The 22,678-nt window shown below is 44.2% G+C and overlaps 1 protein-coding gene across 1 annotated transcript in view; it reads left to right on the top strand.

Moving 5' to 3' along the window:
- The first annotated feature begins 951 nt into the window (after positions 1–951).
- The window catches only part of LOC133111494 (copine-7-like), a 29,630-nt gene continuing 7,903 nt past the window's right edge, over positions 952–22,678 (top strand). Inside the window, exons 1-10 of the mRNA XM_061221902.1 lie at positions 952–1,100; positions 2,695–2,769; positions 6,457–6,531; positions 10,190–10,273; positions 10,440–10,529; positions 11,228–11,326; positions 11,482–11,568; positions 11,937–11,996; positions 13,784–13,917; positions 22,102–22,156. Of these exons, the coding sequence (XP_061077886.1) occupies positions 1,080–1,100; positions 2,695–2,769; positions 6,457–6,531; positions 10,190–10,273; positions 10,440–10,529; positions 11,228–11,326; positions 11,482–11,568; positions 11,937–11,996; positions 13,784–13,917; positions 22,102–22,156 (780 nt within the window). The 5' untranslated portion in view covers positions 952–1,079. The remainder of the gene's footprint in view (positions 1,101–2,694; positions 2,770–6,456; positions 6,532–10,189; positions 10,274–10,439; positions 10,530–11,227; positions 11,327–11,481; positions 11,569–11,936; positions 11,997–13,783; positions 13,918–22,101; positions 22,157–22,678) is intronic.

Below are 22,678 nucleotides of genomic sequence, written 5' to 3'. Positions count from 1 at the left end.
GGAATCATATTTATCTGTGAAAACTTCAAATGAAACGATGCAGTAGAAAATTTATATTTATTGTTTTGAGCTGACATTCTCCATTTCATTTTTATCTTGCTACAGTCAGTCAAAGAACAAATATAGGCAGGAATATATCTGCTGTCAGGAAAGCAGAACCACAGAGTTGTGTGATAACATACTCTAGATAGTGGATTAATGAGCGTGCATATACTGTGTGTGTATGAAACCTGCCTAGCCTCTTGACAGCCTCAGAGAAATATTATGATTTTTGAATGGAACTTCCACCACGTTTTACTTCACCGCGGACACACTTTCCTCTTTATATTCGTACGTTTTTATCCTTATATTTATTTTTGATACATTTTTACATATTTTTTTTAGCAATGATTAAAGTGATCCACGGGATTGTGCTGTCAATGAAACAAATGTGTGGAAGTGGCGCAGCAGTGTGTTCTGACCTGATCAAACACGGAGAGTCTGCCAGCTCTCGCCTGCAGACAAAATGGCTTCCGCAGGATTTAGATGTGAGATTTATTACCATCCGGAGAGCAAATAAGAAGGAACTTCATATACAGTCGCACAGATGGGAGGAATATGCCTTTCCGGGAAGCCTGTGCAACTGTTGAACTCGTTCCTAAAATGGATTCCCTCTGGCTTCTGTGGGCAGCGCGGGTTTGATAACCACATCTGCACTGGCCAAACAGTGGGAGGAGAGCAAAGTTATTTTTAGATGCAAATTTTAAAATGTCTCTTTGCAGGTGGGCAGCATGACACTGTGAATATAAATCCTTTTAAATATGTAGATGGTTGTGTTCATTAAACTGGCAAAATTATGCACATTATCTATTTCACATTACTATGTTGGCCTATCAGAGATGAGTTTCCACAGCTTTGTCTTGTTCTGTTGGTTGCAGCTGGAGAGGACAGAGGTCATCAAGAGTAACCTGCACCCCGTTTTCGGGAAGGTCTTCACCCTGGACTACTACTTTGAGGAGGTGCAGAAGCTGCGTTTCGAAGTCTATGATATCCACGGGACCCACAGTATCGGCACTCGTGACGACGACTTCCTGGGGGGCATGGAGTGCACCCTGGGCCAGGTAGGACCTCCAGCTTCCTCTGGCCTGCCTCCTCTAGCCTCCTCTAGCCTCCTCTAGCCTGCCTCCTCTCACCTGCCTCCTCTAGCCTCCTCTAGCCTCCCTCCTCTAGCCTCCTCTAGCCTCCTCTAGCCTGCCTCCTGTACCCTCCTCTAGCCTCCTCTAGCCTGCCTCCTCTCACCTGCCTCCTCTAGCCTCCTCTAGCCTCCCTCCTGTACCCTCCTCTAGCCTCCTCTAGCCTGCCTCCTGTAGCCTCCTCTAGCCATGAGCCTCCCATATTCACTCTTCACACGGTGAGGTTTGCTACTGCTCAACAAATGACATTACTTTCAGTTATATCCTCATGAGCTTAGCCTACTGTAATAGTCTTTTTTTTTGCTTTTGCAATTTTCAAACTAGGCACGGTCCTCTGGTTGAGTTAGCCTTGGGCAAATATGTAGAATGTCTTTCTGTTTGCCTTTAATATTCGGTGTAATTTAGCAAGCTTGCAGAATTGCGTTTGGTAATGAAAGCCATGCATTGCTAAGCACTAGAGCTGGGAGGAGCGGATGACGGTAGCAGCGGTCGGGGACGAATTAAGTCATGAGAGGCAGATTACGGCAGATAGTCCTGACCCTGCGGTCGCGGTGTCTGCAGTTCCACTGAACGCTTTGCAAATGGGCAGCAGTGAGGTGAACATTTTGGCAGATTGGAACCATAGACAGGGCACTAAGTGATTCAGTTACCAGGGAGCCCTGAGAAGTATTCGTCGAACAGTTTTATCTCAACTACATTTCAGAGGGCCTGTAAAGTTTCTGTATCAATATCCGCTCCGCTGTGTACCACTTTCACAAGCCCCTTAGCGCTTTGCATAGAACATGACGTATAACACACGAGACCAAGTGCATCCTGACGTTCACACACTACCTGTGCAGACCTGTGTTAAATACAGTAATTGTTTTGGATTCTGTGGTTTTCTATGCTTTAGGGCGGCCTGGTTAAGGTAAATGACTGGGAACACACAAGGTCGACGGTTCTAATCCCGGTGTTGCCACAATAAGATCCGCACAGCCGTTGGGCCCTTGAGCAAGGCCCTTAACCCTGCATTGCTCCAGGGGAGGATTGTCTCCTGCTTAGTCTAATCAACTGTACATCGCTCTGGATAAGAGCATCTGCCAAAATGCCAATAATGTAATGTAATTTACTGTGCTTGTCTGGTGTATTGGGACCCATGGTATTGCTAAATTGCACCAGGAAAGATCAAGCACAGAAAGGTATTTGAATCCAAATTAATTACGTTTTTTTGTCACAGGTCTGCAATATACTGTATACTGTACGACAGCAGAAATCACTGCTTATTTCTGTATGTCTTTTGTACTGTTGACTCTCGGGCTTGTTTATGAATTATGGAGCCTAATAATGACCTTAATTATGAGCCTAGTGATTTTATTGCCATGGTTCACTTTGGGAAAATCTGCACAGATGGATGTGAGGAAAACGGTTCTGTTTGGACCATTAACCGTCTTCAGAAAGTGTGCTGTTGTCGGGGGACAATGAGTTCTAGTTATGGACAGTTTGTTCTGCCTCTGATGATTCATACGCCTGTTGTGTCCCACAGATAGTGGCCCAGAAGAAGATGGTGAAGCCTCTGTTTCTGAAATATGGGAAATATGCCGGGAAATCCACCATAACGGTAAGATTATTATTTTACTGCAAAGACAGGGGAGTGAACATAAGTAAACTCAAATGGTGTAATGGGTTTAGCACGGGGGTTGGCAGTCCTGGTTCTGTAGAATGCTTTAGTATTTTACTTTTTTGACATATTACAGTATATTTGACAAAAACATGTTCCAGTGAAAATAAAAGAAAAAGTGTAAAATATATATTTTAATTGAATGTGAGAGAAATACTGCGATATCCTCTTTTGAAGGCGCAGGGTCTGAGGAAGATAAGTACAGACCATCGGAAATGGATATTCATGTTACAAAGAGTGAATATATAAGGTTATTTTTGGAAGTAAAGTAATACTATTATATATTATAGTAAGAAGAAATTAGTGTTAAATGCTGAAAGTGTTTGTACTGCAGTATTTGTGGAAAATCACATGGTAATGAGCAAAACCTGTAATATTCTAAAATATGAACATGGACATGCTTATTGTCAGGGTTTTTTTGCCTCCATTATTCATTATTTTCCGATAGCAGCCCACCTCATTGTGAATTATCCCTTTCTTAATCAAAATATTTTTGGGGGATAATTCTGTAAATTAAAAAAAAATCTGTATAATATGATGCCACAACCCAATGAATACTGTACAGGAAAAGAAACTACTGTACGTGTTACACCATTGATGACAAACCTTGTCAAAAATCACATTACAAACACGGCTTACACACGGTTACTGTCACACATCCTTCCATTGCAGTGTTGCTTTTATTCAAACCACAGCTCCTGGCCCAGCTCTTTCACTGTACTCCATCTGAGCGACTGTGTCTCACTGAGTCTATCACCCCTATACCATCTCCTGTGTCTCACTCACTGAACCTCCTCTACCACTGTACCACTGTACTCCATCTGAGTGACTGTGTCTCAGAGTCTGTCTCCTCTATACCATCTCCTGTGTCTCACTCACTGAACCTCCTCTACCACTGTACCACTGTACTCCATCTGAACGACTGTGTTTCAGAGTCTGTCTCCTCTATACCATCTCCTGTGTCTCACTCACTGAACCTCCTCTACCACTGTACCACTGTACTCCATCTGAACGACTGTGTTTCAGAGTCTGTCTCCTCTATACCATCTCCCGTGTCTCACTCACTGAACCTCCTCTACCACTACCACTGTACTCCATCTGAGTGACTGTGTCTCAGAGTCTATCACCCCTATACCATCTCCCGTGTCTCACTCACTGAACCTCCTCTACCACTGTACCACTGTACTCCATCTGAGCGACTGTGTCTCAGAGTCTGTCTCCTCTATACCATCTCCTGTGTCTCACTCACTGAACCTCCTCTACCACTACCACTGTACTCCATCTGAGTGACTGTGTCTCAGAGTCTATCACCCCTATACCATCTCCCGTGTCTCACTCACTGAACCTCCTCTACCACTGTACCACTGTACTCCATCTGAGCGACTGTGTCTCAGAGTCTATCACCCCTATACCATCTCCTGTGTCTCACTCACTGAAGCTCCTCTACCACTGTACCACTGTACTCCATCTGAGTGACTGTGTCTCAGAGTCTGTCTCCTCTATACCATCTCCTGTGTCTCACTCACTGAACCTCCTCTACCACTGTACCACTGTACTCCATCTGAGTGACTGTGTCTCAGAGTCTATCACCCCTATACCATCTCCCGTGTCTCACTCACTGAACCTCCTCTACCACTGTACCACTGTACTCCATCTGAGCGACTGTGTCTCAGAGTCTGTCTCCTCTATACCATCTCCTGTGTCTCACTCACTGAAGCTCCTCTACCACTGTACCACTGTACTCCATCTGAGTGACTGTGTCTCAGAGTCTGTCTCCTCTATACCATCTCCTGTGTCTCACTCACTGAAGCTCCTCTACCACTGTACCACTGTACTCCATCTGAGTGACTGTGTCTCAGAGTCTGTCTCCTCTATACCATCTCCTGTGTCTCACTCACTGAAGCTCCTCTACCACTGTACCACTGTACTCCATCTGAGTGACTGTGTCTCAGAGTCTGTCTCCTCTATACCATCTCCTGTGTCTCACTCACTGAACCTCCTCTACCACTGTACCACTGTACTCCATCTGAGCGACTGTGTCTCAGAGTCTGTCTCCTCTATACCATCTCCTGTGTCTCACTCACTGAACCTCCTCTACCACTGTACCACTGTACTCCATCTGAGTGACTGTGTCTCAGAGTCTGTCTCCTCTATACCATCTCCTGTGTCTCACTCACTGAAGCTCCTCTACCACTGTACCACTGTACTCCATCTGAGTGACTGTGTCTCAGAGTCTGTCTCCTCTATACCATCTCCTGTGTCTCACTCACTGAACCTCCTCTACCACTGTACCACTGTACTCCATCTGAGCGACTGTGTCTCAGAGTCTGTCTCCTCTATACCATCTCCTGTGTCTCACTCACTGAACCTCCTCTACCACTGTACCACTGTACTCCATCTGAGAGACTGTGTCTCAGAGTCTGTCTCCTCTATACCATCTCCTGTGTCTCACTCACTGAACCTCCTCTACCACTGTACCACTGTACTCCATCTGAGAGACTGTGTCTCAGAGTCTGTCTCCTCTATACCATGCCCTGTGTCTCACTCACTCAGCCCCCTCTCAGACATATGCTGGTCCAGCAAAGCAAAAGCTCACTTCAGCATATTTCACTTTCATCAGGATGTCTGGATGCATACTTGCTATTGCTTAAAGGTGTATTGATTTAGAACAGGTCAATTCTCAGGTCAAGTCTTGCAAAATTGCTTTTATAATGATATCATTCTGAACTGTGCATTTTGTTTTGCCAGTTATATAGTTGAACTTTGGCAGTTATAATTGTTTTGATAAAATGGTGAGAGAATGTGCTTCCATGCCTGGAGTTGCACTGAAAAGGCTGGGGTTTCTCTGTCCAAGCTGTGTCAGTGATAGGCATAAATAACTTGTACTGTAAGCTCTGTACTGTAAGGGTGTCAGATTGCAACTGTGGACCAGCAATGGGCACACTTAAATCTCCCCATATGAACACAGTTAAATCTCCCCCTATGAACACAGTTAAATCTCCCCCTATGAACACAGTTAAATCTCCCCCTATGAACACAGTTAAATCGCCCCCTATGAACACAGTTAAATCTCCCCCTATGAACACAGTTAAACATCCCCATTTGAACACAGTTAAATCCCCCCCTTTGGACACAGTTAAATCTCCCCCTATAAACACAGTTAAATCTCCCCCTATGAACACAGTTAAATCTCCCCCTATGAACACAGTTAAATCTCCACCTATCGGCACAGCTTGAATCATTTATTTTTTGATGTGATTTGTAATGACTCTATGTATGTTATATAACAATAAAGTGACTCACGTTGTTCCTCGTTTGCCTCTCATAAAGAACAACTGCACCTGTTAATGTTGTGAGGAAAAAAGGTAAAATGTGTGGTATGATATTGACATGATATGTGCGTGTTATCGTATAAGAGGTAACATAAGATGGTAAAAGGACCTGCATTCCTTACCCTCTTAATTAAAGAACAGGTCAGTTTCTCCTGTGTTATCCTCAGTATGCCCTGTTGCCCTGTTTTCTGTTTTTCTCCTCACCAGTGTGAGCTGATCACCTCAGCATGATGGAACAACTTGGACAGAAAATGCCTGTGAAACATCAAACCCACGTTTGTGTTTTCTTTCTTAGATTCACGCAGAGGAGATTTCAGGGAACAATGGATATGTTGAACTTTCCTTCAGTGCAAGAAAACTAGATGATAAGGTAAGGTTTCTTCATGGTTTTTCCGATTGCTCTGTGGTCTCTCGGTCTTTCCCCTCTGAGAGTGGTTTATCGACAGAATTGATTGTTCTCTCATCGACAAGGAAATTCTGAACCACGTTAATAATTGGAAGCGTAAGACAATTGCATGTTCTCTCAGACGAGGCCCAACGCAATTTTGATTTCCAAATATTCTTATTGCTTTTCCCCCCACTGGCCAATCATGTGTGCTCTGTTTTGCCTGTTAAAACCGTTAGTTAAAATTACTCTGGTGGTGCTTTTTGGCCACTGGCTCAGGCAAGCTTCATACGAAAGCCTCGGATGCCCTGGATTAGTGCATCTCCTCGAGGTTGTACCTGCAAACCTGAAATAAAAGTAGCATTTATACTGCTATTCTGAGGAAGACGTCGTTTGACATGGAAATGTCAGTCTCACTAAAACATTAGACAGGCTCGTCCCTGTGAAGTGTGGGTAAAGAGTCTCATACAGCATTTATCTTATTTGTCCTCCGTGGAGGCGGACAGCGAGCCCCTGAGGGCCCTGGTTCCGGCTGGCGCTGGAGCACAGCCGATCCAGCGCTTGATGTTCATTTCAGAACGGGTCTGGTACGGGCCGCTTCCTCCTCACGGTCTGTTCAGAGACGGCTCCTTCCTGCCTGCGCTCTACCCGGCCATGTGGGCCCTCGGCAGGGAACAGCCCCCCTCCCTCCCTCCCTCGCTCCTCTTCTTCCTGTTCCTCCCGTTTGCTCTCTCTTTCTCTCATCCACCCTTTTCTCTGCGGGCCCTGGGCCAAAACTGCGCTCCGTATCAAACCGATTTCCTGATGATCTGCTTCTCTCTCTGCCCCTGTTCTCTTTTCCCTTTGCTAAATATATTCGTCTAATCAGTATTGATCTTTGTATTTTTGGGATAGACAGAATGGCGGTTCACGTGAGAAATCACCGGATATCAACCAACCGCTTCGGTTCTGTAACCTACACCCCTCATCCTACACGGATTAACAAACCAAAAAGAAAATCCATTAACTGAGTTTCGTTTTTAGACAAGCTGAATAAGGGCAAAAGTTGAAGTTTTCTATGTAGCCTGCTCCACCAGTCCTGCTGAAATGTGCAGTGATGAAATCTACTCTTTGATGGGGGGTGGGGGGGGGTGGTGGCAGGGTGCTGGCACAAGAGCACAGGGGGGGATGGTTCCGGAATAATTGTGGGTCTGAAACACAAACATCCCCTGCAGCCTCGGGCCGGCTGTCCTCGCTGGGAAGGGGCCAGCCCTCCCGCATGAATGTTTAACGCACTCGTCAGCCATTTTCAAAGTTGCTGATTGCCGCCTCTCCGGCCGCGCCGCGGGAATGTACGGGAACGTTGGCACGCGCGTGGAGGGCCCGCTGCCAGGACTCCTCACACGAGCCGTGCCATGTCACAGTCCTGGAGGCCGAAGGCAGCGATCGAGGGGGCATACCAATGAGCAACATTCCTGTTTGCACCGATTATAGCGACTGTGCGGCTGTAGGTTTATTACGCTGTTTTTTTCTTCTTCTTGTACATTTTCATATATGCAGTGGTCACCTGGGATATCTGAGCGATAGCCAGTCCGTGGATACGATTGTAATGATTAATTTCACAGGCAACTGAAATGTAATAACCCATCGCACCGTTTGCGGGCTTTGCAGCACAGCCGTTTTCTCACCCCTCCTTCAGTCTAGCCCTGAAATGAAGCGAGTTCTTCGTCCGTGTTCTTCCACTTCAATTCCAGTTAAAATTTTATTTGTGTAGCACTTTTTTCAGAAAGTTAAAATTGCCACAAAGACGCGGGAGGAGTGAACGCCAGGCCAGAACACCCAAATAAAGCACACGAGGTAACAAAAATGTCCCAGTGGGGAGAAAAGCCCTCACACAGTGATGAGATGAAACTCCCCGATGGGAGAGTCTCAGGAGGAACCCGGCTATTCTTGCACACTCAGAGCACGCTGCCTTTGTGTAAATACAATTGGCACATTGGTGTAAGGGTGTTGAAGTGTATTTACTTGGTGATAACTAATTGTGACCCTGAAAAAGAAAAGGGAACCACTTTGGTTCTGGTCCCTAAGTGCAGATGTGTAGTGGCACCATATGGGTCTACCATATGGGTCTGTGAAATGAAATACTAACCCTATGGAGGCTGAAACAATGCTGTTTTAGAATAGAAAACCTGACTAAAGGGGAAGGGATTAGTCTGGCGGGAACACGGCTAATCACCACCCTGTAATCTGTAAATGGAATCTGTCGGTTAAGATGACTTGGAGTACCTCGTTAATCAGGGACAGTCATCTCTGAATCTGTTTGTGTTTTTCATAGTTCACAGGAGACAAACCAACAGCTCTCTCCACTGTTTGTGGATACGTCTTAAATCTAAAAAAAAAACAAAAAAAACCTTTGTGTTATTATTTTTTATTTTAATGATGCAGTCCGCAGTCATTAAGGATGCGGAGCCCATGGACGGTATCAATGGGAGCGGGTTTAATTGCTTCAGTTATACAAGGCTTATTGGAGCACAGATTTCCCAGCTGCCTGGCTCTCAAACGAAGAGATGAACTGTGGCGAAGTACTGGGGCCCTGTTCGATTGTGTCATATTCACTCCTGTTTTCCCGAAAACCTGCCTTCTCAGACTCGCCCTCTCTTCTGTTATTACAGATACAGGCTTTCTGTACGTACCGTACTTATCTTATCGCCACATTTATTAGACGCAACAGTTTAACAATCGTACGCTGACGTGCCCTGCGTGGATGAGCGGAGACTGTGGTGCAGGTAATGGAAAGAGGGCGGCGCGCCTCTCATTGAAGTAGGCGCTTAATGAGCGCTGAAATCCTCACCTTTTGATGGGGAGTGCATGTCCACTCGCAGTATGTCTGTTTTGACATCACAGGCGAAAATGTTACTATGACAACCAGATGGAGGCTACCTGATTGTACGGCTGCAGCCACGGAGATGTGCCGGATAAAAGCTGTGGAAATGGGGACGGCTCTCTTTCCCCCGAGCAGATCGAGGGCTGTATTAGTCTGTGTCCTCTGCTGTTCTTAGTCAGAACACACCTCCTGGGAATCCACAGTACTGTGCAGAAGTCTTAGGCACCCTAGACTTTATTATATATATGTTTATTTTTGTGTGTGTGTGAGTATAAAAGAACACATTTGAGATTTCCAAATATTCATTTTCCAATTCTGATTTTATTTTACAGAGACGTTTTTGTTTTTAATTAAAGTAACATATTACTGTGAGCTACTTTTTACATAAAAACTTGATCAAGGCTGTCTGAGATCAGAAGCAAGGAGCCAACCAAAGTCTGCAGAAGAACTGTAAATATTGATTTGATTCAGTTTTGAACTATTCTGCCAAATTTCTAAAATGTCATGTAAAATGTATAGTACATTTATTTAGGACCTTTCATTTAATTATTTTTGTAAGAATCTTATCAGTACAGAATGTTATACAGGTGCCTAAGACTTTTGCGCAGTACTGTAGATTCTCCAAACCAAGTTTTCTTCACATCAGCTTCCTAATGTCATTTTTTCAGAACTGTTTGAGAAGTGTAAAATGCACCGTAGGTTTTTTTTCTGTGACCCCTGTTTTAGCGATCCACAATCCACAGGTGATGGCACCGGCCTTCTTTCGTTTGGTTTTCACAGGATCTCTTCAGTAAATCGGATCCCTTTTTGGAGATATACCGGATCAACGACGATGAATCGGAGCAACTCGTCCACAGAACTGAGGTCAGGACGCCCTCGGAAACGTTTCATGTTGCGTGAATAGGCGTAAGCCCTCACACTCCTTTGTAACGGCCCTGTTCTCCTGCCGTAGTTAGAGCAGGAGATCAGCGCTCTCCGCAGGCGCACGCCCGCGTGTGCGTGTGTTTGAAGCCCCCGCTACCTTTCGCAGGTGATCAAGAACAACCTGAACCCGGTGTGGGAGCCCTTTAAAGTGTCGCTGATCTCGCTGTGTAGCTGCGATGAGGACAGGAAGCTGAAGGTAGGCCCTGTCTCGCCTCGCTGGGCGGACGCAGGTGCGGCTGATACCGCTAATGAGCTCCCCGAACACAGGCAGACACAGGGGAGCCCGGCAAAACTCACTCTCTCTCTCTCTCTCTCTCTCTCTCTCTCTCTCTCTCTCTCACTCATTCTCCCTCATTCTCTCTCTCTCCTTCTCTCTCTCTCTCTCTCTCTCTCTCTCCCCTCTCTCTCTCTCTCTCTCTCTCTCTCTCTCACACTCATTCTCCCTCATTCTCTCTCTCTCCTTCTCTCTCTCCTTCTCTCTCAATTTTTTCTCTCTCATTTTCTCCCTCTCCCTCTCTAATTCTCTCTCTCTCTCTTTCTTCTCTCATTCTCTCTCAGCAGTCTCTCTCTCTCCCCCTCCGTTCTGTATTTACTTCCCGATACAAGCTGTTTAAATACAAGTCCAAACCTTTTTGTCATTCGGGTTTATGCTAAGGAAATGAGAGATAAATATGTACGCGTCTACCGTTGAAATATCTACTGCACGTACTGCATATCTTATGGGGTTGTCTGAAATGTAAACATGCACCGAGCAAATACGGTGTACACTTCACCCTGTGCGTGTGGGGCTCCTGCTCTCTGAAGATAAGAGAGGTTTGCAGCGTATTCTGCGCGCAGACGGTCATTGTCGGCGTGAGAGGGAAATGGCGGCCGAGTGATGCCTCTGTTTCGCAGTGTCTCGTCTGGGACTACGACTCCCGGGGGAAGCACGACTTCATCGGCGAGTTCTACACCACGTTCCGCGAGCTGCAGACCATCTCGGGCGGGGACAAGGTGAGAGAGGCCTCTGCAGCGATGATGATGATGATGATGATGATGATGATGATGATGAGGATGATGATGATGATGATGAGGATGAGGGTGATTTTAGCGCACTCCACTCCACTCCTCCTCGCCGTGCGCTTGACCCGCTCTTTGTGTGTCCCAAGGTCACGTGGGATTGCTTAAATCCAAAATACAAGCTGAAGAAGAGGAACTACAAGAACTCTGGTGTGGTCATTCTCAATGACCTCAAGGTATGAGGATAGAGATTAGTTGTAGAATTCCTTGTGTGCATGTTTTTGCCATTCAGTTACTCGACATATTTTGAGTTCGGTAAACGAGCAGTTGGCCGTGTCACTAGCAAATATCCAAATATCAAATTTTCTTGATATGCACTGGGAACTCTCCCATCAACATATGAATTGATATTTGTCTTGGTCAGTTCTCCCATTGTAGCATCTTGCGGATGTGTCACTTCCACAGTTACTGAAGCCATGTTGCTTTGATCAATATCAGCTTCCTTAAGCACTTGAGTTAAAGCCAGAGTTTAATCAGCGCTGTTTATTCTCCAGTACAATGACGCTTTACCCACAATGACCCTTTATCCTCTGGTCCTCTTCAGCTCCACCGGGTCTACTCCTTCCTGGACTACATCATGGGCGGATGCCAAATCCATTTCACAGTAAGTTTAGTGCTGTTTTCTGGAAAGTGTCATTCTCAGGTTGAAGCAATGCATTCAAATATATTTAGGATTGATTCATTGATTTAAAGGTACAATGGGTAAGATTTTTGTGTTAAAACATTGTTACAAGACCATTGTAATGGTAAATTGCTGTCTATCGTTGAAAAAGGCTCACTGACATGTTGACTCACCCTCCGCCTGTGTTTATAGTCCTTAAATTCGGGTTTGAAAATATACAGTTGACAGGCCGACACTCTGTACCAAAACCATTGTATAACTGTACAATAATTCAAGCTCATTGGTTGAAAATTGGTTCTAATTGCCACAGCCAATGGTGTTTCAACATCAGCACATTCACAGAGAAGGGGGAGTAAACAGTGTTGTGGTTTGAAGATGTTTGTTGCTGCTATTCCTCTCTTGACCGTTATAAGTCCGAAATTACCTATTGTACCTTTAATTGATATAATGTACTGTCTGGTGAATGGCACAAATTAAGGTAAACAGAAAGATAAACAAGCTTGAACTTGATTGTTGCTGTTGAACTCAGAAACCATTTAATCATTGTTATTCCACTGTACAATATATAGTCAATAAAACTGTCAGTCTGAAAATTTGTGCTCTTCTTCTTGCTGGCTGCCATTAGTGGCCCTGTAAGTGTGAATAATCGGACTGCAGATCGTGTTTCTGCCAGAGGCAGCTGCTCCAGATCAATCTGAATCCCGTTTAACCTTGGCCTTCACCCTGCTGTCCCCCCAGGCCTGGATCATACCATCAATAATGAATATTAATTAAAGGCCCCCGCTGTGTTAGAAACCTCCCTCATCACTGAGGTGGAAAGAACGCTTTGAAAAACCATTGGCAAGCGTAAATACTCAACATGGTGAAGGGTGTTGGTCATGTGCCAATTTGTCAGTTTGAGATATCTCACAAAAAGAAAGTGATTTTTCTGATTTTCACCAGTGCTGCCGAGTGAAATTTCCAGGCCTGGGACAAAAGTCTATTATTGTATTATTCCTGGGCCATAGAAAATTATATTTATGACAAGCTCACAGAGTATTGCCCCACCCCCCTCCAGGGCCCCAACATACCTGACGTGCATTCAAGACCGCAAACGTTCACCCCGAACTTTCACCGTTTGCAGCAGGCCGTTACTGTTGAACGATTTTAAATGAACATTTAGTTCTCCAACAACACCTTTTTAATACAAATGGATGCGTCTTGGGTCGAACAGTGCCAGCGAGCTGATTCGTTTTTAAGAGGAAACAGTGCACTGATCAAAGTATATTTTTACCGCCAAGTGATCGTTAAATTTTGTTCTCTCCGTGTTTTCCCCATCAGCAGACATTTGTGTTCGCTCCACACTACCTTTTCAAAGGATGAGTGGCGAACAGAAAAAAGGTAGAATATATTGGCGAAAATGAGCTAACGTTTGTCCTGCGTTGACAATGGCCCTGGTGAATGCTCTCTTGTGGCTACGACCTCAATCCTCTTCCAGTGACACAATTATCCCTCATCTCTTTCTCTGGCCATGCTGAATAGCAATGGTTTGGACCATTCGTTTGACCATAATTACATATGCTCCCTGGTGTGACATCCAGCCATGATCCAGGCTTGAAATACCAGCCGCCAGCTGTTTCAAAACCTAGCTTGAGCTCATTTTTTCAGCAGGGCTGGATTGTTTTCTTTGCTACTCAAGCCCCGTCTTTGAGAAAAATGCACGCCGTGTACCGCGTCTGTGTACTGCGTGTTGGGCCTGAAGCTTCTCCGCCCATTTGTCATTGTTCCAGGTGGCCATCGATTTCACCGCATCCAACGGGGACCCACGAAACAGCTGCTCCCTGCACTACATCAACCCCTACCAGCCCAACGAGTATCTGAAGGCCTTGATCGCGGTGGGGGAGATTTGTCAGGATTATGACAGGTATTTTTTTTTTACGAGTAATATTTCATATATTTCATACTCATGCGGACAAGGAGAAAAAAAGACGCTTATCAATCAGTCGTACCACCGGAGTGTGGTTCTAGAGTGCTTTAGCTTTCCTCTGGGGGGAAAGCTACCAGGATGGACCTCTGTTGTTTGCGGTCACGCAGTGCAGTTCATTAATTTATCTGATTCTGTCCGGTTTAATCCCACTATAACCCCCTCCTATGTCCACCAGCCCATGCCAGTGACTCTCGTCCTTCAGTGGGATCCACTGGGGACCAGTCCCCCTCTCACTCAGACGATGTGAAATGCAAATGTGCTGTGTGTATTCAGTCAAACACTGCATTTACTGCTTATCTTGAAACCCTGACAGCATTTTAGATCCTCTTGAGAATTTCCACTTGAGGCTGTTTGCTGTTGCAGTACAGTGTGTGCGTTTTGACAACTAGCAAGATGTTGGCATCAGGATGACTCATAATCTCAAAATTAGTTGTCGACGGCTTGGACAGCTTACTGTGGGTTGTCAGAGATGACTATTGTTGCTGTCAGTTTTTTACAGTGGTTTATAAGTTTGTGGATCCCCAAAAAAGTGGAATTTGGCATTCTTGACAATTATTTTGTTTCTGCGCAGAAATTCTCGTTCCACCCAAGACCTTGCAGAGTTACACAAGGTCATGCGGAGGGATCTTTCAAAAGTAGCAAAACAAAATTATATTACTGTGCTGCAGGAGAAAGTTGCTGAGAATCTGTTAGTCGCTAGGGCCGAATATAAACATCGGAATGCTAAATGCATTCAGCAAGCTAAATTCCAATTCTACTGCATAGGCTAAATGTGAACACAGGAGTTCTGCAGGGTTTTTTTTAACACTGTAAATAAATCAATGCATTCTTACTTTTCCCCCAAATACACCTGTGGTTAGCGCTGTGTGATTGTTGCCTTAAGATATTGGCGCGCTGACTCGCTGTGGGCCTAATGCATTATTCATGATGCGTAATGATTGTTCACACGAGGACCGGAGTTTGCTGGCCGTTATTGCATTTCCTTTCGTTTCCTGAAGTTAGTTTTCTTTCCCCTGGAGTATCGTGCTGCATCTCATTTCAGCTGGACTTACTTAACGCAAGTCCTCAACGGCTTTCGTGTGTAGTCGGACGCATAAACGCTTGAATGTGATGTGCCTCAAAGTTATAAGCAAACACTTATTTCAAGAGGTCTTGTGAAAAAATTGAAATGCTGAGGGAAAATGATTTATGTTGCCATGGACTACAGTCCATTACCTAACAAGTTTAAAAACAACATTGCTTGTTATTTTGTATTCTCAAAAAATGAAGTGCAGAAGACAGGTGGAACTTGTTCAGGTTGTTGTTATTTTTTATAATGACAGTACTTATGTAAAAAAGTAGCATTCGGTTATTAGTGGCAAATTATTTCTGTTTTTTTTTTTTCATTAAAAGCGTTTTTAGCAGGTCTGCCAGGTCTGTTTGCAAGTCAATGCAAACTCACATGTTTCTAAGGATTGCAGAGACCATAAAAACAAGTGCTTTATCTTGGCAGTAATTATAAACATTTCTGTAGCACACCATACCAGCATGTCATTAATCCAACAACAATGAAAAGAGCAAATGGCAGCTTTTTGTTATTCTTCTAACATCGTCTCATACGTGGTAGGTTGATGGATATGTAAAGCAGGGGGCATACAGAGGTAAAATAAAACTCATGAATCCTGTAATCACGGTGGATTTCAGGAATAGTCTTCTCCCTTTCTCATTTACACATTTTGAGGCTGTAACTCTGAAGCCCGTCTAAAATGGCAGCGTTTTTGCTCACTGATATGAACCGAGATCCACCTCCATGAATATCTTCATCGCCGATGGCTGTTCCCTCATTACTGGCCTCGATAAAGTTTCCTCTTTGCAACTTTGGGTGGTGCAGCCCGGATTTTGGACAGCGATGCAGTTTCTGTTGTTCTGGGCCTGTATCCCAGCACATTGGCTTTGAAATTAAAAAATGAAAAAGCGGTTAAAGTGCAGACTGTCAGCTTTCATTTGGGGCTGCATCCATATTGGGGACCGTCCCTCAGTTCCCCAATTTTAAGGGGAACAAAAAGTCATCGGATAAATTCACTTAAAGTGGTCATATTTAACACTTGGTTGCAAATTCTTAAATTCTTTCCATTTGATAACTGCCTGAAGTCTGTGTCTTGTCAATATCAGCAGATGCTGGGTATCTTTCCTGGTGATGCTCTGCCAGGCCTGTACTGCAGCCATCTTTCTGTTTTTGAGTTTTACCAGCGGTTTGTATCTCGCAATGAACCCTCTGAGGCTGGTGTAGTCTTCTCTTATGGTCTTCTTTGACACACATATGCCTACATCCTGGAGAGTGTTTTTGACGTGTTTGACAGTTGAAAATCGGATTTTCTTCACAATTGAAAGCATTCTTCAGTAAAAAACTATAGATTTCTTCTGTGCTCGACCAAGTTGTTTGTGATTGCTGAGTTCACCACTGGATTCTTGCTACCTAACAATGTAACAAGCAGTTTATTTTGACCTGCCCAATGTTTTATTACTACATCTCTCATCAATTTATTCTGATTTATTTTTTGTACATTAACTAATAATACAACAACACACAGATGGCCAAGAAACAGCTGAGTGGCCAATTACTTTTGCTCCTCTATGTATAAAAAGGGCTGTAATTCTGACATGGATCATCTGATATGGATTTTAATTTCCTCAAATTAAATCTGACAGTCTGCACTTCATGGCTTCATTTCAAATCCACTGTGAACTCCATAAAGAACCTCAAAATGTGTCACTGTCCAGATACTTATGGACAGCACTATGTGATATATGATTACTACGTAAGTAGTCTGTCCACACTAATTAAATTATTAAATTAATGCAAACCTCACAAATACACATGTAAAATATCTATGAATCTCTTAAATTGTCAGGAACCGGGATAGAGGAACCAAAAGCAGACTCGGGATAAGGTGAAGAAAGGCAGGCTTTAATGAGGAATGAACAGAGGGCAGGCAGTGGTCGATATCCAGGCAGACAGGGTAATCAGTGGCAATCAGGTGCATAAACGAAAAGCAGGCAAAAGTCTAAAAACAGGTAACCAGCCCAAACAAGCAAAAGTACAAAAACGTAATCCGGAATCAGAATACAAATGAGCCAGAGGTCGTAAACAGGAAAAACCAAAACGGAACAAAAACAGAACAGAATACCACACAGGTACAGGAAAACAGGAGACAGAAACATGGTAGGAAGAGGAGCAAGGAGTAAATCAGTATCATTTTACTGAAGTTATGTAATAAAAACTAGTCAAATAATATTCATCAACCGTGAGGGAATATCATGCAGTGAATGGCACGCAGAGGGGAGGAGCTGAACGATTCTAAATAAGGAAAACCACCCACAGCTCCTGCTATGGACATGCCTGTAATAGTTTCTTTCAAGCTTTTTGCTCTGTGATATAACCGCAAATCTGTGCCAACAACATCTAACCACTTCAGGGTCCAAACACATTGAGCCATTCTTCACATGTGGGGGGTGGGGGGATGGGGGGGAGAATATTGTATTTTTTATGTACTTTTTATGTGATGTGGGAAAAGAACATAATTCATACAAAGAGAGGTTTGTGGGAGGATTTGTTAGAGGTCATTAGCTGTGGAGTTGAATCATCGCAGCTCTGTATTGTAATTGGCTTTCTTCTTTTATTAAAGCTCAGACGCGAATGAGAATATTGCCGCAAGCAGTAATTAACGGGGTCCAGGCAGCATTGAGCAAATGGCACACACAACTGCACGGTCTTATTTATCATCTGTCAGGATGCAATGAATGGGGTTTTGAGTGTGGGCCAAGTAGTTGAGGAGAGAGTCAGAAACATGAAAAATATATGTCTCATCTGATGGCGCCAGATGCGTTTCGTGAATTTTACAAAAACATGGCGATGGAAGTTTCACCCAGGTACTGCATTCCATTCTTTTCACCCATTTCCCATCTGCTTTGTATTGCAAAAATGATATTAATAGCTTTTCATAAGCATACTCCAAATCATACATAATCATTTATGTTTCATGAACATTAGCCGGGTGACCTCAGAAGTGTTCATTCTGGACGAGAATGTAATAATTTAAATTACGCTCACTTCCTGTTTAACACAGACATTGTGATAGAGGTACGGCAAAATACATAGAAAAATGGTTTTGATAACTTTTCATCATCAGCTGTTACACAGTCACTGTCCAAAAAAAATGTGATCAGAGAAAATAAATAAATAATTATTTAATAAAATGGGTTTATTAAATAATAATACTAGGGTTACAGCAGCTTTGACCCTCGTACACGTTGAAGCTGCAGAAGCACTGACACGCTGATATTTACGTACACCATGGATTCATGACTCTGCATGGGTTGGAGATCAAAATGAGGTTGAGGTTGGGACTCCTTTTTGTCATGATATTAATATTTCACGCTCTTTAATGTATTTACGTGCCCCCCTCTTCATGGGCCTCAGACGGTTGGTGGCGTTCGGGGACATCCGACGCTGCTCGACTGAAACGCGGCCAAAAGAGCCCTGCCTTCAGCGCCAGGTCTGTGGGCCTGAAACAACAGAGGAAGCGCGCCCACGCAATGTGTTTTGAAGTTGGATCCCTCTTGCCCACCGCAGTGACTCACTTAATATGAAGTAACAAAAATATCACAACAACCCAAAAAAAAAAAAGAAAAAAAAAAGGCTACATCCGTCCCTCAGATGTTCTCTCGGTCCTTTTTTTCGTGCGCTTTGTTTATCCGTTCGCCGTAGTTTTCTCTCAATGGGAGTGCGTGTGTTGTTGGCTGCCGTGCTCTGGCACGGCCAATTTCACTCAAGTGGCTCTCCGTCTCCCTGCTGACTGGTTCTGGCCTTTTTCTGGGCGCTCCGCGTTCCCGCGGGGTTCATTAGAGGCAGGCGAAGCCGCTTCAAAGAGCCTGGGAAACGGCTCTCCGCGTGGCTGCCGCGCGGCCCCACTGGCAGCTCTGCACCCCCGGGCGGGGCGGGGTCTCTCCCGGGGACCCGCAGGGGCGGGGGGGGGGGGGGGCGACAAGAACAGAGACGACGAGAGGACTCTGCGCCTCGGCTAGTCTGCGGGAAGGAGCCGGCGTCCTCTCCCTGCATCCTCTCTTGTCTTTAATTCAATCTGGTTTGTTCAAATATGGCAGCTTGTTTTAACAATAGCAGGCTTTCGGCTCCCAGGAGGTTCGGCGGACATGTCGGGCTCTTGTGTTATAATGGGGAGTTTCGAGGTGCGAGGTGTGAGCGCGTTCCCCCTGCCCTCGTGTAGGACTCGCTGCCGTAGCTTTGAAAGCGGAAAGGGACGGTTATGCTTCATGCACACGCGTGGGTGCTCTGCTGCAGTCTTTTCATTGATGTCGCCCATACATGCTTGTTCATAAATAGCTGGGTTGTGAACGTTATTTTCCCTTTTAGAAAGCGTTCTGTTGTGTTGTCATAACTTTGCTTAGGTCTCGCTCCTTTTCTTCCGGTTATGATTATGTTCATCATCAGCTTGTGCAACGTTATTCAGTTTATCATTCGCATACTGAGCTGACTCCGTCAATGCTCAATGTCTGCTCCCCATTGTGACGCAAAAGTGTTTGAAACATATTAGAAAAATCTTTATTTTGTTAACCGTGGATCCGAGGTCATATCCTTGAACAAAGCGCTTACAATGAATTTCTCCAACTGAGTGTTATTTAAGGCATCCGCAGAAAGACATCCACTGCTAATTGGTTCCAGAAACACTATTCCGCATTCCACAGTGTTTGAGAGGAGACCTGTGAGAAGCGGTGGGTTCGAGGGAATGCATCCTCTGAAGCCGATGAACATGTCTGTAGGATGTTTATCGCCCCGGGCAGCGCTGCCGTGGGTGTGCCGTTCTCCCACTCACTTGTAGCAGTGCCGTGAATGGATTGCACCGCTAATTGGACGTGTCAACATCTTCTGCTGTAACCAGACCTTCATTAGAGGCTCTCTGAGACGAAAGAGATGTGTGTTTGGTCAGAGGTGGGGAGGGGGAGGGAAGGCGGGTGTGGTGTCACCTGAGAATGGAGTGAAACATCGTTACAGATAAAACGGATCTTTCATGTCCTCAGAACTGCAGAAACAACCCTCCAAGTAATTTCTCAGTCAGATACGAAAGTACAATTTTCCATGTAAAGCTGTAACTCTTTCGTAATATCTTTTTTAAATTTTTTATCACAAGATGTGTTGTCTTCTGGAGCAAAACGCGGTGATGGTGAAATAGCTTCTTGTTTGCCGAGGGCATTGCATCTGTTTTAGTGTTATATATATTGCAATTACCGTACAGTGGCTCTGTAGAACCCCGAACATCGATTCAGAGGTGTCCAAGTCTCACATACCCATGATAATGGAACTCCATTTGCTCACTTCTGGTGTGCTAATCTGGCCTAATCTACCCACTGGCGCCTCGTCTCCAGCATTTCCCAGCCCCCACAAGTGAGCCCCCACTGTCTCTTAATTTATTTTACAGCACTGTTGATGTGGGTTGCTCTGGATAAGAGCGTCTGCTAAATGCCATGTAATGTGATGTAATGTAATGTGGTGTTATGGTGCTGCAGTTGTTTATTTTACTGCACTGTTGATGTGGTGTTCTGCAGTTGTTTATTTTACTGCAGTGTTGATGTGGTGTTCTGCAGCTGTTTATTTTACTGCAGTGTTGATGTGGTGTTATTTCACTGCAGTTGTTTATTTTACTGCTCTCTTGATGTGGTGTTATGCAGTTGTTTATTTTACTGCAGTGTTGATGCGGTGTTATTTCACTGCAGTTGTTTATTTTACTGCAGTGTTGATGTGGTGTTATTTCACTGCAGTTGTTTATTTTACTGCAGTGCTGATGTGGTGTTATGCAGTTGTTTATTTTACTGCAGTGTTGATGTGGTATTATTTTACTGCAGTTGTTTATTTTACTGCACTGTTGATGTGGTGTTCAGCAGTTGTTTATTTTACTGCAGTGCTGATGTGGTGTTATGGTGCTGCCAGCCAGACGCTCAAGAGAGTGAAGCTGCGCAGGAAGCCTTGTTCTCATGTGTCAGGCTGTGTGATCAGAGCTGTGTCTCACAGCTTCTCCCAGCTGGGTCTGTCTCTCCCTTGCTGCGCTATTTTCAGAGTCTCTCCCTCTCTCTCATCCTCTCTCACCCTCCCTCTCTCTCTCTCTCTCCCTCCCTCTCTCCCTCTCTCTCTCCCTCCCCCTCTCTCTCTCGCCCTCCCTCTCACCCTCCCCCTCTCTCACTTTCTTTCTCACGCTCTCCCTCTCACTTGCACTTTCTCTCACTCTCGCCCTCTCTCTCAAACTCAAAGTTGCTTTATTGGCAGATAATTTATTGCATATGCAAATATTGCCAAAGCATCAGAAAGCAATCAGAATACATCTGTACAGTAAAATAATAATGACAGTGAACATTCTCAAAAACACTGTATCAATAACCATGCTAATGTCAATTCAACACAAGTCTCCCTCTCTCCCTCTCTCTCTCTCTCTCTCTCTCTCTCTCCCCCTCCCTCCCCCGTCTCCTGCTCTTTCTCTCACTCTTACTCCCTCTCTCTCTTTTTCTGATGTATTGTCTCGTGTTGTTTTCTCTTTATAACCTTATTTTAGTTTGTCCTACCTGCTGTGTTACAGTTCGAGTCTTGCCTGTTCTCACTTGTCCTTTCATTTTGAAACTGAAGTCTTGTAATGACGACCATAACAGGCAGAGTTTCGGCAAACTTAAATGTGATTGGTATTGTGTCCGAAGGGGGATAAACTGTGTTTCAAACAATGAGCCCAATAATTTGTTTTCGCCCTCATAGCGACACTAGCAATTGCAGTGCCACTGTTTCTACTTGGGAACCCATTATTGCAAATTTAAATGATAAGTACTCGTAATAAACTGTAAATGTTATGATTTACGATTATGAAATGGGAGCTGCAAGAAGTGTAAGCAATTAGGGGCGAACAGAGGTGAAAACATAATTTGTCGTTTGGGTACTGGGACCAATTTGTGTGTTTTCTGAGAGCTCTCCGCAGAAGCAGTGACGCAGAACAGCTCCATGATGACCAGGGGCTTGTGCAACAGAGCCTGCGTTGTGCTTTATTACTGTACCTCTAAGTGTGACTTCTGTGTTGTTGTGTTTTTCAGTGACAAAAGATTTTCTGCTCTGGGCTTTGGGGCGAGAATTCCACCAAATTATGAGGTAAGAAAGGAAGAGAGTTGATGCATAGGGTGTCTTTATATTAAATGAAAATAGACATCACCGTTCACAAACCTCGAATAGCAGGTTTGCTATACAGTCTGCTAACGTGATAAATTACATATGAGCTGAGAATCTGAAAAAAGATTTATCATTATTTGTTCACTGAACTGTGTATTGAGTACATGGGTGGGTTGATTCTGTAATTTATAATGTATGGGCTTGCTGGTAAATGTATTGATATGATGACTTATGTATTGATCTGTCTTGGTTTCTCCTTGAGTGGCTATAACTATATTTATATTTGCCTTATCATTTTATTATTATTTATTATAACATCTTATTTACTGCATTTAATGCAATAACAGTGATTCTGCATCATGTCTGTTAAATGGTTCTTATATTGTGGTACTTATGTAAGTTATACATGATCACTTGATCTGGAACAAAAATCTGCAAACGTAATCCATACAACTTCCAAGCCTGCTTTTGCTTGGATGTCCTTACTGTTTATGCTGTGTGAAG

The sequence above is a fragment of the Conger conger genome, chromosome 15 (assembly GCF_963514075.1).
Source record: "Conger conger chromosome 15, fConCon1.1, whole genome shotgun sequence".
NCBI classification, from domain to species: domain Eukaryota; kingdom Metazoa; phylum Chordata; class Actinopteri; order Anguilliformes; family Congridae; genus Conger; species Conger conger.
This window is presented reverse-complemented; position numbering and strand designations above follow the sequence as displayed.